Source organism: Lynx rufus, unplaced genomic scaffold (genome assembly GCF_022079265.1).
Source record: "Lynx rufus isolate CCGP_SWC_20201006 ecotype Redwood Valley unplaced genomic scaffold, mLynRuf1.p SCAF_2, whole genome shotgun sequence".
Taxonomy (NCBI): domain Eukaryota; kingdom Metazoa; phylum Chordata; class Mammalia; order Carnivora; family Felidae; genus Lynx; species Lynx rufus.
This window is the reverse complement of record NW_025814834.1, coordinates 23,134,575-23,150,440: the sequence shown is the minus strand read 5'-3', so window position 1 is coordinate 23,150,440 and position 15,866 is coordinate 23,134,575. Positions and strand designations below refer to the sequence as shown.

Genomic DNA, 15,866 nt, shown 5'->3' with positions numbered 1-15,866 from the left:
GTAGCATTTACAACCTAGAGGCGAATTCATATGAATAAAAGATAAAACAGCACCCTACCGCATGGCAAATTATCAAGACACATTTCCTGTCGGTTTCTTGTTTTTCTAAATCTGTCATTGTTTGGACCTGTAGGGTTTAAGTCCTACCATCTTATGTGTTTACCAGTTCTCACTTTGGCCCAGTTGGCCACCTAATTCCACCCCGTGAACTTAATTTTTCGTTGTATTCATCAATTCTGGTCGCCAACCCTGAACTTAATTTGTGATTTTTAAATAGCTTTACTGAGATGTTTTTGTAGCTGAGTTTTACTCCTGTCCCTTCTTCCTCCCACATTTACTGGGAAGATCAGGGGCTCACTCATGGCAGCTCCAGCTTCCCCTCGAACATCCTTTGTTACATACAGTGAGTGCCACACTAGGAAATTAGTGCCATTTCTTGTCCCCATCAGTCCTGCTGCATGGACTCTGACACAAATGGGCCAGGGTGATATAAACACAGTCTTAAGACACTTTTTAATATAGAAATTGATATTCAGAATGATCTCTATAATTTATGATAATCTCAACATGTTCCTTAAATTCCAAAACATATTTGTAAAAAAGTGCTAAACTTTACTATTTCTCAAAAATAAAACAATCAAAAATATTTAATTTTGGCTTTCTAATTTATTTATCAAATATGTACCAAAAATAGAGCTGGTAGTGAAACATCATTACAATCCTCACATTGGCTTGGTGGTTTCTAATAAATTGGGCCAAATTCAGAACAGAATTCTGTACTATAGCATGTAAATTTACCTTAATTCCATATCTTAAGTAGCAATACTCCCAATTATTCCTAGATTATATATCTCAGTCGTATTTTTAAATATTCTCCTGGAAAAGAGATTTCATGATAGAGCTCTTACTGTGGGGCTGTTTGACTTTAGCTTAAAAAAGCATCTATTCTATGTCACTATTATACTAAGATGTGGAATGGAAAATTTTTATATTCATAGCTACAAAGGGTTCTTGTAAATTGCTGAAACATGAAATAACCAAATAAACTTTATTATTGAAATGGGTTTCTTAAGAACATAAATGTGTAATGTAACTTTCAAACCTGTTAAACCATAAAGAACTACAGTGATTTCATAACATGAAGCACAGTGTGTATAAAACTATGTAGCATAAAATGTTCAGCTGCTAAAGTAACAGGAAGGTTCCAGGAGATATTTTCATAAATCTGAAAACAGTTAACTGTTTTGATGATCTTCCTCCTTCCATTTACCTGAATAGCACGTCCTGGCTTCCTTTGTCTTTGGAGTTTATACATTTAATTTAGTTGAATCTGTATTTTGAAATGGTCTTTCATATAGTAGAAACTTCAGCAAGCTCTAGAGAAAATTGAATGATATTATTCAGATTAGGAGTATCCTTTTCTAAGTTTTGTTTTATTTGATAAATAAAACAAGAATAAAGTGAAGGAGACAGAATAAATGATATCACATTTTTATGTGAGGATGACTTTTGTTCAGGGCCACTGGTCCCCAGGTCTTAAGAATTTTCATTTCAAAGACAATTGGGAAATGGCATCATTTATGCATTCGCGAGAGTGGGAGCTTCCCCACCCTGTGAAACAGAGACATCCAGTTGTGTAGATGAGGCCACAGTACATTTTGAAAAATTATTAGCATATTTGCATATATGTTCACTTTTCATAAGTGACTTTGAGTTGATTGTTAATGAAAAATCTTTACCTTTGCATGTGTATTTGGAGATTTTTGTCATATTAAAATACAAATCTATAAATCTCAATGGAGTGTTTATATTAGTATATAGACATTAGTATAACAAAATTAAGATTTCTCTTATTTATAAGTATGGAGTTGGTTTAATTTATTTAGGACTTTACTTGAAATTTATTTAACTTGAAAACTCTTCGTAGAAAACTTATTTTAAAAATACACATTTGTGCTATGCAATTCAAAGAAAACAAAGATTTTGGGAAAGTTGTAGGGAACTGCTTCTTTGCATGAAGTGAGAAAAGCCAAATAATTTATATCTCGTTAAAAAGGATTTGGTTTAGCTTATCAACTGCTTATATGGATGAATGTTAAGATGTTACATAAGTTGTGTGTAAATTTGTTCTTTTTATATTTGGCCTTTTGAGTATCTACTGTGTAATCTAAGTCACTGCTTAAGGCCTTTCCCCACTGATGACCCAGAACACACATCCAGTCTTCCTTGCCTCACCTGTTGATGGTTGGATTAGCATTACCAGCCAGATATCAGGACAAAGAAAAAACTATTTACTCCAAATTTACTGTAAATATAATGTATATACAATGTTTGCAAGAACATCGAACAAAAAATTAAAATAAAAAGGAGAGGTTAGCCTTTCTGACTACCATTCAGGGCATTATTAATAAGTCTGTAAACTGTGACAATGCCCACCTATTTAGTAAAAATAAAAGGAAGTGCTACTTTCCAGATCTTGACAATATAAATCCTACTTAGCTTTGAATAAAATCTGTAGTATCACAATTTTTAAATTTAAAGTGACAGAGAAGTATTAATATTTAATACTTCACATTTCCTTCATTGAATTCTAAAAATGAATGTGACCTGATACCTTATTTTGACAGATTTCTAATTATTTTGTTTTGTGCATACATATGTTTTATGAGTTTTATTCCATTTTACTTTGGCACTTTTTGAAGTACACTTAATTTATTTAATATTTTTTATTGGTGAGAACAACTTTGAGTTGACACTTCCTAAAGACAATGATGAAAATCTTAGTAAGCTAAAGTGACATCTGTCATAGTAATGAGAAGCTATATGTTAAATGGATTTACATTATTCTTAGGTTACTGCTGTACAGCTCTAGCTAAATGTCCTGGTTTCCTCTCTTGCTCTGCACTTTCTCATTTTCCATGTAGCAGCTAGAGATCTTTTAAATACTTACCAATTATATACCATTCTCCTACTTAAATGATCTTGTGATAAATTTCGGTCTTCTTTTCTCAACCTATGATGCCCTACATGATCTGGTCTTTGTCTTTCTACGGTTCCTCATCCATCCTCAACACAGCCCTCCTTGCCTGCTCCAGCAGTCCCCCTGGTCTTCTTTCCCTTGAATACACCAATTTCTTTCAGCCATTGTGCTTTTACATGCGCAGTCACCTGTACCTGTAATCACCTGCCCCTATATCATCCTAAAGATGCTTCTTCCTTCTTGCCATTCTGATGTTAGCTAGCATGTCGTATCTTCAAGGAGGACTCCCCTAACCACTTCATCAAAAATAACACACCCCCTCAATCATTGCCACATCACTTTGTGTTTTTCTTATACTTGAATCATTTTGTTCAGTTATTGTATTGCTGCTATTTGTTTCCCTCCATTCATATGTAAACGAGTGAAATGATGAGGGTGATGCCCCTGTCTGTTTTGCATACTGCATCATAGGCTCATGATACATATTTGTCGAAATAATGAAAAAAGTCGCATGTTAGAGTGCTTTGTAAATCTCGATGCATATCCAATTATAAGATGCAATTATTAGCTAAGCAACGAGACAAGTCTTTTATATATACTTGTCTGGGTAAGCTGGATAAAAACATATGTGTGAGGGTGTGCTGTCACTAAGGATAAGTAGCTAAGTGGTCACCTAAAGTTTATGGGGCACACATTTTGATATTGATTCATTTTCAAACTACTGTGCATCTTCTGTGTTGGAAATAATTAGAGCCTGTGAACTGAAGTGAAGGAAACATTTACAATGCTGAATAACCCAAAGTGAAGACAGGGGTATCTAATTAGTCTTTCTTGTGACAATCTTTTTTTTTGGATTAGTATTCTTCTCTTTGAAAAGCCTAACAGCAGTGCTTATGTCACTGACTCTACTGATAATTAATAGTGTTCGCCATACACCTACACATATTCCTTCCAAAATATGCTTGTGTAATGCCACTACTGGAAAGAACAATTTCAATTAGAGAGGAGAGCTTTTGAAGTATATATCATGTGGTCTATTATAAGGAATATGTCCTTTTGTAAAATAAAAATCTCTCATAGAACATAATAGTTTATGTAACTTGCCTGGGGTATTGTTTAACAAAACATTTTATGGATGCTTCATCAGGACATGACTTGATAAAGAAGCAGAACTAGCATTCATCCACATTTTCTTTTTTTAAATCCCTAAGATGTTTTCCTGTACTATTTCCACCCTAGTCGCAAGCTTATTAACTTGGGAATGAGATGACAAGGCCTTTGTCTTTGAATCTTGTAATTATAATTAATAGTAAGTTAAAGGGAAGCAGAAAGCTTATATTCAAAGTTTAAAGTAAAATGACTTTGTGGCACTTAGGGCAGGTGCCAGGAAGATATTCAGTAAGAGCTCATTATTCTTATTAATTAGAACTTCAGGAAGACATCTTTGAGAAGCAAAGTCATTTTATGGTTACAAGAGGGACACCTCTATTTGTGGACCGAACTTGGGGAGAGGAACTGTGCTGTTCTCATCTCAGCAGGTCTATGACCTAGCAGAGGTTTTGCTCGATGGTCCACAGCTACTTTGTCCCAGTTGTATACATGACGACAGGAATAGGAGGCAGTGTATATATACTGTCCACTGTTTCCCTCAATGCATTTCTTAAAATCATATCATAAAATAAACAACCACAGAACTTCTTTAGGTTTATCTGTGAAAGTATTATGTTTGGGACCTGCCTTTTTACCAGATGATTCGACATCAAATAAAGCCTAGCAGTGACCGGTGTCTGCCAAACCACATAGAAACATCATTTATCTCTAAATATCTACAATTTGAAGTATTAAATTTACTACCCATGTTCTTTAAAAGAAGCATGTATCGTTTATAGAAGTTAACTACATGGAGGGCCAGGTTACGATGAAATTCAGTAGTGTTGAATAATATAATAGCTAACATTTATGGACAGCCAACTATGTTCAGATATTGTTTCAACCACTTTACATATACCAGCTTCTTTTACCTCACAACACCTCTATGAATGAGTTTTATTTTTCCTTTTCACAAATATGGAAACTGAGGCTGAGAGGTTATACAAAGTAATTAGCTATTAAGTTGTAGGCCAATATTCAAGCTAGGCATGCTGGCCTCAGTGACTCTGTGCTGTGGTAGCATTCACTGAGGTTTCATTACTTTTTTACCACTACTCTAAGTCCTGTACATGTATTTCCTTATTTAATTCTCAAAAAAAACCTCTGAGGTCTGTATCATATTCTTCCCATTTTTCAGATGAGGAAGCTGAGGAAAAGGCTAGTGAAGTGATTTATCTAAAGATGCCTAGCAAGTAAACACTGGAGTAAGAGTTCAAACTCACATCTTACTCTGGAGCCCACACTCTTAAATACTAGTCTACACTATGCCATGGTTTCTGCTTCTGTTGTCATCAAAAAAGGAAAAGGCAGCTGAGGTTCTGAGCTCACTCTACTGAGAGACTTGGACTCTGGAGACATTCTGTTCATATGCATGTCCTCACTCTGTCACTTGCTGGCTTCATGACCTTAAGCAGATCACTTAACCTGTATGTGCCCCAGTTCTACAATCTGCAAGATGGGTATAATAGTAGACCTAACTCACAGGGATATTATGACCATTAAGTGAGTTAATGTTTGTAATTTTGTAATCAGGAACCTACTCCTATAAAGTGTTCATTATTTCTCCTATTCTTCAACGTCCTGAAAAGACTGATTCAGAGATAAGCAAAATGATAAAAGTTGAGGCCTGAATATACTGGGGAAATTCTCAGTGAAATAAAAGTCTATGGAATCAACACTTACTAAATATCCTTCTACGTTTTCCTTTACAGAGTGCTTATGGAAATAGGTGGATAAAAATTCAGTGCCCTCTGAAATCTTGAAGTACATACAAGGCTCATAAAATTAACACCAGAGAATAAGATCTTTCAGAAAGATCTTATTAAGTGCAACATACAATTAATCAGCACAGAAGCTTTATGCAGACAGGAAGTTGGAGAATGCTACTCACCTGGTTTTCCCTACAGCAGCAGAGCACTTTAGTTGTAAAGGGTGGGGTCCACTACAGCCTTTAAGACACTCAGAGGTCAAGGGGCACCTGGGTGGCTCAGTCAGTAAGCATCGAACGTTGGCTCAGGAAATGATCTCACAGCTCATGGGTTTAAGCCCTGCATCGAGCTCAGTGCTGACAGCTCAGAGCCTGGAGTCTGCTTCAGATTCTGTGTCTCCCTTTCTCTCTGCCCCTCCCCCACTTGCTTTCTAGCTTTCTCTCTCTCTCAAAACTAAAGAAACATAACGAAAAAAAGACACTGAGAGGTTAAGTGGTACCCAGCTCTGATATATACATTGATAATTCCTAGATATGTTCTTTAATTCTATTAATAGGGACTAAATAACTTAAGCATTTATGTGAAATAATAATATCTCCAATCTCTATAATGAGAATTTATCGATGTTTATAATATACACATATAAATAATAAACTATGAAAGACTGATACTAAGTAGAAGTGGCTAAAATCATGAGCTCCAAAGTGAGACTGTCCTGAGTTCAAAGTCAGCCTCCATCCATTACCACATGTGAACTTAAGCAATTTATATAATATCCCAATCTCTGTTTACTTTGTCACAAAATAACAAAACTAATTGTTAATAACTCAGATACTTGACAAGCATTTATTGAGTAGCTACTTTGTACCAGCGATTGTTGGGTTTGAGTATACAGCAAGTATACAGCAAATGGACAGACCTAAACCACTGCCCTCCTGAGCTTTCATTGAACTTGTAAGGATACAAAAACATACCATTTCTGGTGTATGTTCAATTTTCAAACAATGCTAGATATCCTTGCTTTTAATTGACAATAAAGAGGAAGAGGAGGAAGATTTCAGATACCAGTGCCTCACTGCAGAGTTGACAATAACACTGAACTTAGGTACCTTGGGAAATATTTCTGGTCCATGGCCCTTAACTTGTGTTCCCAATCTTGATCTTCTCCCATATGGAGTGATCTGAATTGGTATTTGCTAATTTTCATAGGGGGTCTTTATCACTATGACCCAGTATTTGCTGGTATACTTATTCAGTGACTAATTCAATAACAAGTATTGATTGATTGGTTGTGATGAAAGCATTCTCTTCTATATATGCTGGATATAGTTCTCTTCACTTAAAGACTCTTTCATGAATGAATTAAAATATATTCTTTAAATAATAAAATATTAGTTTCTTGACTGAAATTTGTCCAGAATGATTACAAGAAAACTCCTTTATAGATAGAGATATTAAAAAAAAAAAAAGAGTCCATGTTAGAAAAGAATTACATGAACAAAGAAGCCTGAGAGTGTGATAACTAGGATAAGACCATGTGAAGTAGAAGTGGATGTTATAGATGGTTTGGAGGAGGCCCCAAATTAGAAGAGATCAGGAAGAGCCTGGAAAAAAACACTTTCAAGACTGATTAACTACCAGTGAGTTTGTTTATATTTTTTTCCTTAACTTCTACAAATAGCTCCCCTCACAAAAGTCATTTTGGAAACTTATCTTTCAAAGTCCGTAAAGACATCAATGATTTTAGTTATCTTACTTAAAGAGGGTAATTTATCATCTAGTCAAGTGTGCATGTGTCTGCCAGGAAAACTGTGAGCCAACATATATCATACTCAGTAGCTTCAAGGATTTGGTTTTCCTTCTTCTGTGTGTTTGAATATAGAATTTATTTCAATCTGGCCTTTTTTTACCTCTCATCATATTTTTCTTCTAATTAAGTTCTATAAATGTATCCTCTACCCCATTTGAGCTGTAATAAATTCCTTTCCTGAGTTGGTCTTCTGAAAGTCACAAACTAACATTGTGATGAATTGCAAAATGGCTAATTTCCCTTTTGTGTTTATTTTGAGCAACAGAATGCTGGGGAAAAATAGGGTCTCACTAGAAAGAGGGTCCTGGTCATAGTGGTTACATGCCTGTAAGTTGATTATTTCCAACACTGACTGACCCCAGCAGATTTCCAAAACTATATAGATCTAATGTGAGAACATAATTTTCCAGCCTCAAATTCTGGGATTTTAATCATATTACTGGAAGGGATCTATGATGAGGAATGTTTTGCTCTCATGTAAGCCCTGGAGTTAATGATGTAGGTGTGGACTGAGACCATGATGTCATTGGGAAAGCAATTTCCTAGTCTACATTGCAGAAGAAAGAAACATGACCATTCATAGAATGGACTGTGGGAGAAGTGAATATGTAATTTTTATTTTTTAAAGTCGTTTTTTGTTTTATTTCACTATATAGGCAAGTAAATGAATTATGTCTTTGATTGGAGATGGCTATGTTGAAATTGAACAATTTGTTGGTAATATATTGGCTAAAATTTTAATAGGTGCTTAACATTGGGCACATTTGTTCCTATTACATTGTAAAGCATAGATGAAACTCTATATAAATAAGATTAAAACATTGCCATAGATAAAATATCAGGCATTAACCTTGTAGACTCTTGATTTTAGAATGGTTTAACTCCAATATTTAAATAGCCACAATGATCATAGCCCAGTTCAAATAATACTGCTTAATGTGTTAATCATTAATTTTACATACTTCTTTCTCATTTCCCTCTATGCCTTTATAGAGTGGGAATTGCCTTATGCATCCTGAATTCATTACCGTAATTTGTGTACTGTGCATTGACTGAAGCCAATTTAAGTGGCATATTAACACAGAATTTGAGCTTCTTTGCTTTGTGTAGATAGTGGGCCATGGAGTTAATGTTTCATTTATAGTATGTGTTATAGAGCTGTGATAATGTGGTTATGATTCATGATCTCTTCCTGGATAATGTCTGATTTAAGATACACTGTAGTCTGAAAAGATTCTTGTTTTTCTATAATAAGCATGCCTACTGGTTCAAATATCCTAACGCCAAATTATCATTGGCATAACTTTTCCTCCATAAAAGAAAAATCAGAATTATTATGTTCAAGTCAGGATTAAGACAGGAACATCACCTAAACCAATCATCTTATTTTACAAACGAGGAATCTGAGATCCAGTGAAGTTTGTTAGGTTGATGGTGATCATGAGAGCCATCACCAAGAGGTAGAACCTGGCTCTTTTGACTTCTGAAATAGTACTCTGTGAGCAGTCCTGTGGTCCTGCTTTGCTGAAATGCGATTGTTTGTTGTTGTTTATCTACTGTTGTTCTGTTTATTCAAAATGTGGAACAGTTTGCTGTTATCGCCTCATAACTCTCTTCTCTTATCTCTCCCTGTGCAGCATCATCATGCACCCCTGCAAAGACATCCTAATCTCCTGTGGAGAGGACCGCCTCTGGAAGGTGGTGGGACTACCCAAAGGCAACGTGCTTGTCACAGGATTTGGCCACACTGACTGGCTTTCTGACTGTTGCTTCCATCCCAGGTCAGTGCACACAATTCCCTGAACCTGTCTACTCTCTCCAGGAATGCACTTGTTTACTCTGCTTCTATCACTCTCCTGTTTTTTTTTTCTTTTAACTACTTTATTTAAGTATGAATGACATAAAAAAATGTACAAAGTTAATGTAAGTAGCTTGGTAAGTTTGAAGATAAATATACATCCTTGAAATCACCACCACAATCTATGCCATAAACATATCTATCATCTCCAAAAGTTTCCTCCTATCTGCACTATTATTAGTATTTATTATAAAATAATTCATGTAATGTATACCCTCTTTTTAAGTATATGGCACGATATTGTTAACTATAGCCTCTGCTGTAGGGTAGATATCTAGGACTTAGTCATCTCGTATAAATGAAAGTTTATAGTCTGCTGCCTTTGTACTTTTCTCTCTGCAACCCGATACCTTCCACTGAATTTTGAGACATATAGAGAAATACTCTTGGGCTTTCATTATATTGACTTTAGATTGATTGTTTTTGATATTTGGATCATGTAAAACTTAGTCCACATGCTGATGCACTTAACAAAAGTGGTAAGTTTCCCAGGACAAGCATTATTAATGCTTCTCGTACACACAAGCTCTGACAAGACACATGGATTTCTAGTCAAGAATGCACACCAGTGTTTACTTTGCTTCTGGTAATCTTTAGGTTTTCCTCTTAGAATTAAGTTATCTACCAAAAAGAATCAGAAGGCAATGATCAATTTCTTTGAAAATTTAATGACACTCAACATATTAAAGAGAAGAAAGCATCGAGCCCTATAATTTCTGAATTCACTGAATTTTGGCCCAGAGGCCAAGGGAACAGAGATAAAGATTTTGTTAAACACTTAGATGCGGTATTTCTAGTGGTAGAAAGCTCTGCCCATACTTGTTCCTGGAGAAACTCCTAGTCCCAGGCCTGACCATGTTCTCTTGTTCATCATTACACTTAACATTTGTAATCGCTGTTCCATCTGACCCTAACAATCTCTGGTCTAGGTACTCTTGGAGACTCAGTTCTTGGTACAATTTCTACACCATTCCATTGGGAAATTTTGTTCTTAGGAGGACCTCTGTTCATTTATTTTCATGTTTTCACAAAATTCTCTCTTTTTTTAATTATCTTTGTCTTATCCTTCATATGAAAGCTAATAAAATTCGATTGAAATAAAAATAAACGAAATTGTTGAGAAATTTGTGGGTTAATGAGAAACGTGAGCTGATTTATTTTATTTTTTGAGAATCTTCTCAAAGTGTAATTTATGTTTAATACTAAGTATTTGAACTTAATTTTGAAATATGTAGTGCCGTTCATATTTGATATACAGATAAACAGATCCATGCCACCCCTCACCTTTTAGGAATATAAAGCCCATCTTGCAAGCAGAGACAATACAATTAGAGGTATAGTCTATCACTTATGTAGCATGCTGGGCATGCTAATCAGATTTCCATAATGCCCTGTTACCATGACAACCAGTGACTCAGACATTTTCTCATTAGTGCTTGACCAGCACAAGGTCCTCTTAATAGATAGATGTTCCTGTTTTCCCACTCAATTACTGAAATTAAAATGAGGTGAAATACATCATTATTCACTCATAATATGAATTTACATTCAGTACTTTCTTTGGCAGAATTGTAGTAAAATGTAGCTACATTGTTTGCTTTTTTCTAGTGCATAGGGTAAAAATAATGAGGAAAAAATACATTTCACCTTAAATGTTTTTAAGTGAGAGACACTGAATAGCAAGTGTTCTTTTTGTAGAATTAATGAAAAATAATAAATGTTTACCAGAAACAACAAGAAAAAAAAACCTCTTTTATATTTAGGGTAGAGTTCAATTCATAAAGAGTTTATATTTAAAACCTCAAAACTTTATAATGCTTAATGTATGCAAATCAACATTGAAGATCATATGTATATATGTATATACATATACATATATACAATGTTTATGTTTTAAAATTTGTTGAAATTTATACTTTCTGAAATTTAAATTTGTGACATTTTATTTTTATTTTGGCTTAGGTAACTGGCCAGTAAAAAAATAGTTTATTGTTGAAGATAATATTTTTTTCTATTTCTCTATGTACTAATCTGCAATTCAAAAATTAAAATAAATTTGATTCAAATATGATACTTTAATAGGTAGTTCTATCTTTCATTAATGAATGCAATTACAATCCTTCTCAGAGCCCATCTTTGTGATCAGCTTATTCTGTTTCCTTGGAAGAGGTTCAAAGTGGATAAACTACATACTGACATCTGTCTAATTCCCGTGCTCTTCACATAGAAAAAGAACTTGTATATTTTCTTTATTTTATTTTTAATTGCGGTTGTTCCTAGTTGAGTACTTTCTGTAACTTCCAGCTGGATGTGTTCCTGATTACTATGAAATTAAATACACTGTCTGTTCTTCCACATTAACATAACCCAAATTTCTTTTGGGGGTCAATCTTAATATGACAGTGGTATATCCTGACTTACCCAAATGAATCTTTGTTGTCCTATTTCCTTTGCCATAGCAGACCACTTCAGTGCATAAACAACAAATACAACAGGCAAAGTAATATTAATATCAGGCAAAGAAGGATTGACAGGTGAAAAATAGTGAAGATAACTTCTCACTTGAGGATTCAGATAATATGATGTGGAAATGCATAAAACAAAATATCTCATAAATACAAGAAGACATTGACAAAACCATAGTCATCAAAGTCAAAGACTTCAGAGTATCTCTGTCAGTTTTTAATCTGTCAAGTAAACAAAATTAACAATTGAATTAGAGGAATTAATAAAATAGTGTTTTTTAACTGTAAAGAGAAAACATAGATTTTTGAAATAATTTATTAGAGTTTTTTAAAGTATAAATCTTACGCCAAAAATTTAGTATAAATGAGTTCTTCAGAATAGAAATTATGAAATCTATAATTTTTAAGTAAAACTCAATAATAAAAATAAACAAAATGAAACCTGCATTATTAAAAAGTAAATAAATGAATATTGGGTCACAGAGGAACTCTAAACTGTCATTACCTAGTTGGTAAACTATCTTTACCACAATACTTATCAAATGTCTGAGATGTAACCAAAGCTGTATTCAGAGTAACATTCATAGCTTTAAATGCTTTATTAAATGGTTTAATATACACATACACACACACACACACACACACACACACACACACACACACACTGAAAAAAAAGTGAATTATGTATTCAAATTAAAAAGTACAACTGGTCAACAAAATGTAGAAAAGAACAGAATGACTAAATGAAAAATATAAATTAAATTAGAATAAAAAGAGTAAATATGTTTTAATCTAAAAGGCTTTTTGAGAAAAAATAAAATAAGAAACTATTATAATAGAAGTAGATACCTCACAAAACTGCTGGAAAAATAAAAGTGGGGAAACAAATATAAGCTTTAGTGATTCAGAAGGAGTTAAAGCCACAAAGACAAAAAAATATATACATGTTTGGAAATTTTTATAAAATAATAGATTGCTACAAAAATAAATATTACCAACACTGAATCAAGATTAAATAGAAACCCAGAAGAGATTAATAACAGTAGAAAAAAACAGTTTGGAAATTCTACTTTGCATTACCATCTTGAGCAGTTTCATTAAAGGCTGAGTTTTAAAAACTATATTTTTTAAAAAATCATTTAATTTTTAGGTTCAATGAATTTTTTTAAAACAAGGAAAATTAGGAAATTTTATTCCTGGTTTTAAAAATATAGCAAAAGCCTGATTCTAAACCGAACAAATGTAGTTACCCCCACCATAACTATAGGCCCATTCTACAATCATAGATGCAAAACTTTTAAAAAGAAAGTAGAAAATGGAATTCAGTCAAATGTTTTTTCAAAAGCAGTATACAATTGTACTTGAAAAGTATGGAAAAAGTAAGTGATACAACTATGAGGACATTATAGTCTAAATTATCATAGTAGATAAATATTAAAGAATACTTTAAAATGGTTACATAAAAATCTACCAACTATACTTGTTTGAAATATTGTTAAGTCCCATGCTTGAAATTGACGAGAATGAATTTTGAACAACTGAACAGATGGGAAACTAAGACGATATGGTGAGTAAATGTAGAATCTGGATGCCATGGAGTTAGATGGATCGAAAGAGGAATGAGTGCTTACAGGTGTTAGGGCAAAGTGGGGAACATAAAATCAAAAGGCAAAAATACCTGAAATACCTAAAATCACCATAGGAGCAAGGCCTGTCCAGGCTTTCTCATATCTGTGCAAACTGAGTTACTTTTTCAGTTGGTGTTTATTCTCAATAAATGTTAACCACGTATTTTTCTTTTCTTTAATGATAATGATTATTTTTTATTAAAACTGTTTGAACACTAACATTTTCTAGAATATTTGTAACTCACAAAAATAATGTATGTGGAAAGCTTTTTATTTTAATGTTTATTTATTCATTCTGCTCTGTCAGCACAAACAAAGCCCAACATGGGCCTCGATCTCACTAACCATGAGATCATGACCTGCCAAAATTAAGAGTCAGACACTTAACCAAGTGAGCCACCTAGGCACCCCTGGAGAACTTTTAATTATAGGCATTGGACCAATATTATACAGACTATACAACTGATGGCATTTAAAAACTCTTGTCATAAAGGACCAATCTCCCAAAGGCTATTTTGTTTCAAAATAATACTATACACACAACTGATCATTACCATAAGTTGTTTATAGTAGAATTGATTTTTTTTTGCATCTAAGTTTCTAAGTTCCTTAGTAGGATTTGTGTATCAAGACAATTTTTAGGAATTGTGTGGGTAACTAATCACTGTAGAACTGGCTTTTATTACATATCTACCACTAAATGGCAATCATACATTGGCAAGGTAAAGTACCCTATGCATTTACAGGATAGACAAATGAACCAGTTTAGAAAGAAATTCATCAGTCACAGAAAATGGTGAATGAGTGGAGCAATGCCGAGAATGTGCATTGGTGTTGCCTTTGCACTGTTGAAAGAGGGAAATATACAATGCCACAAAGTAGAAACTGTAAGCATACTCCAGTGCAAGATAGATGTCCTACTCTAAACCTCTAACACATGGAATCAGTTTCAGGTTGTCCATGTTAGAATCCTAGCTTCATCTTTGCTAGTCCTGTCAGTTTTCTCATCTGTCAAGTGGGCATAATAATACCTACTTTGTAGGTTGATGGTGAAGGTTAACGCTATATTAAAAACAAAAATACTATTGCCTGATATACATATGTTCAATAAATGTTACCCATTATTATTTTCATCCACTGATAGGTATTTTGAGAACTTAAAGATAACTCAAAACATTAAAAAAATTTTTTTTACATTTATTTATTTTTGAGAAACAGAGTGAGACAAAGCATGAGCGGGGGAGGGGCAGAGAGAGAAGGAGACAGAATCTGAAGCAGGCTCCAGGCTCTGAGCAAGCGGTCAGCACAGAGCCTGATGTGAGGCTCGAACCCACAAACTGTGAGATCATGACCTGAGCCAAAGTCAGAGGCTCAACCGACTGAGCCACCCAGGTGCCCCAAAACCTTTTATAAACTTGGTAGCCTTGGGGCGCCTGGGTGGCGCAGTCGGTTAAGCGTCCGACTTCAGCCAGGTCACGATCTCGCGGTCCGTGAGTTCGAGCCCCGCGTCGGGCTCTGGGCTGATGGCTCAGAGCCTGGAGCCTGTTTCCGATTCTGTGTCTCCCTCTCTCTCTGCCCCTCCCCCGTTCATGCTCTGTCTCTCTCTGTCCCAAAAATAAATAAACGTTGAAAAAAAAAAATTAAAAAAAAATAAATAAATAAAAAAATAAAAAAAAAAAAATTTGTAAACTTGGTAGCCTTAAACACAATGGGATAAAAAAGGAAGAATGTATTGTGATGTCTAGGTCCCACCAAACCCCTTAGAAAAATGCTGTTAAACCATATTTTATCAGTTGATAAGATGATATCTGAAGTTCTTGCCAAGTTAAACATCAAAACATTTATAAATTGAAAAATAAGTACAATTAATGTGAAATGTATGTTATATATCTATTCTTAGATCTTAAAAAGCATAAGTTTTTTTTTAAACTTACACCAATAAACTTACCACATTTTGTTTTTAAAGAAGAGAGAGAATTCTGCATATTTCTAATTTTTTTTTCATTTTAGATTATGTTTTAGGAGGATTTTTTTTCACTAGAAAACCCAAAAAATGCTTTTTAAAGTAGCTTTTTTTTAGTTTGTTTTTTTGAGAAATGTAAAGTGTATAGTGTTGAACCTCCTATATCCACAGGCATGTTTTATTATTGTTGGTCCATTTAGACAAGCTTTGGGTAACTGAAGCACAGAGTTGCATATAAATCTCCCGGTTAATATTATTAGATCAATAAAACACACACAACACTACCTTATTATATGCTATTTAC

The 15,866-nt window shown here is 34.0% G+C and overlaps 1 protein-coding gene across 1 annotated transcript in view; it reads left to right on the top strand.

Annotated features, from left to right (window-relative positions):
- The window catches only part of SPAG16 (sperm associated antigen 16), a 992,367-nt gene that overhangs the window by 477,632 nt on the left and 498,869 nt on the right, over positions 1–15,866 (top strand). Inside the window, exon 11 of the mRNA XM_047084254.1 lies at positions 9,286–9,429. Within this exon, the coding sequence (XP_046940210.1) occupies positions 9,286–9,429 (144 nt within the window). The remainder of the gene's footprint in view (positions 1–9,285; positions 9,430–15,866) is intronic.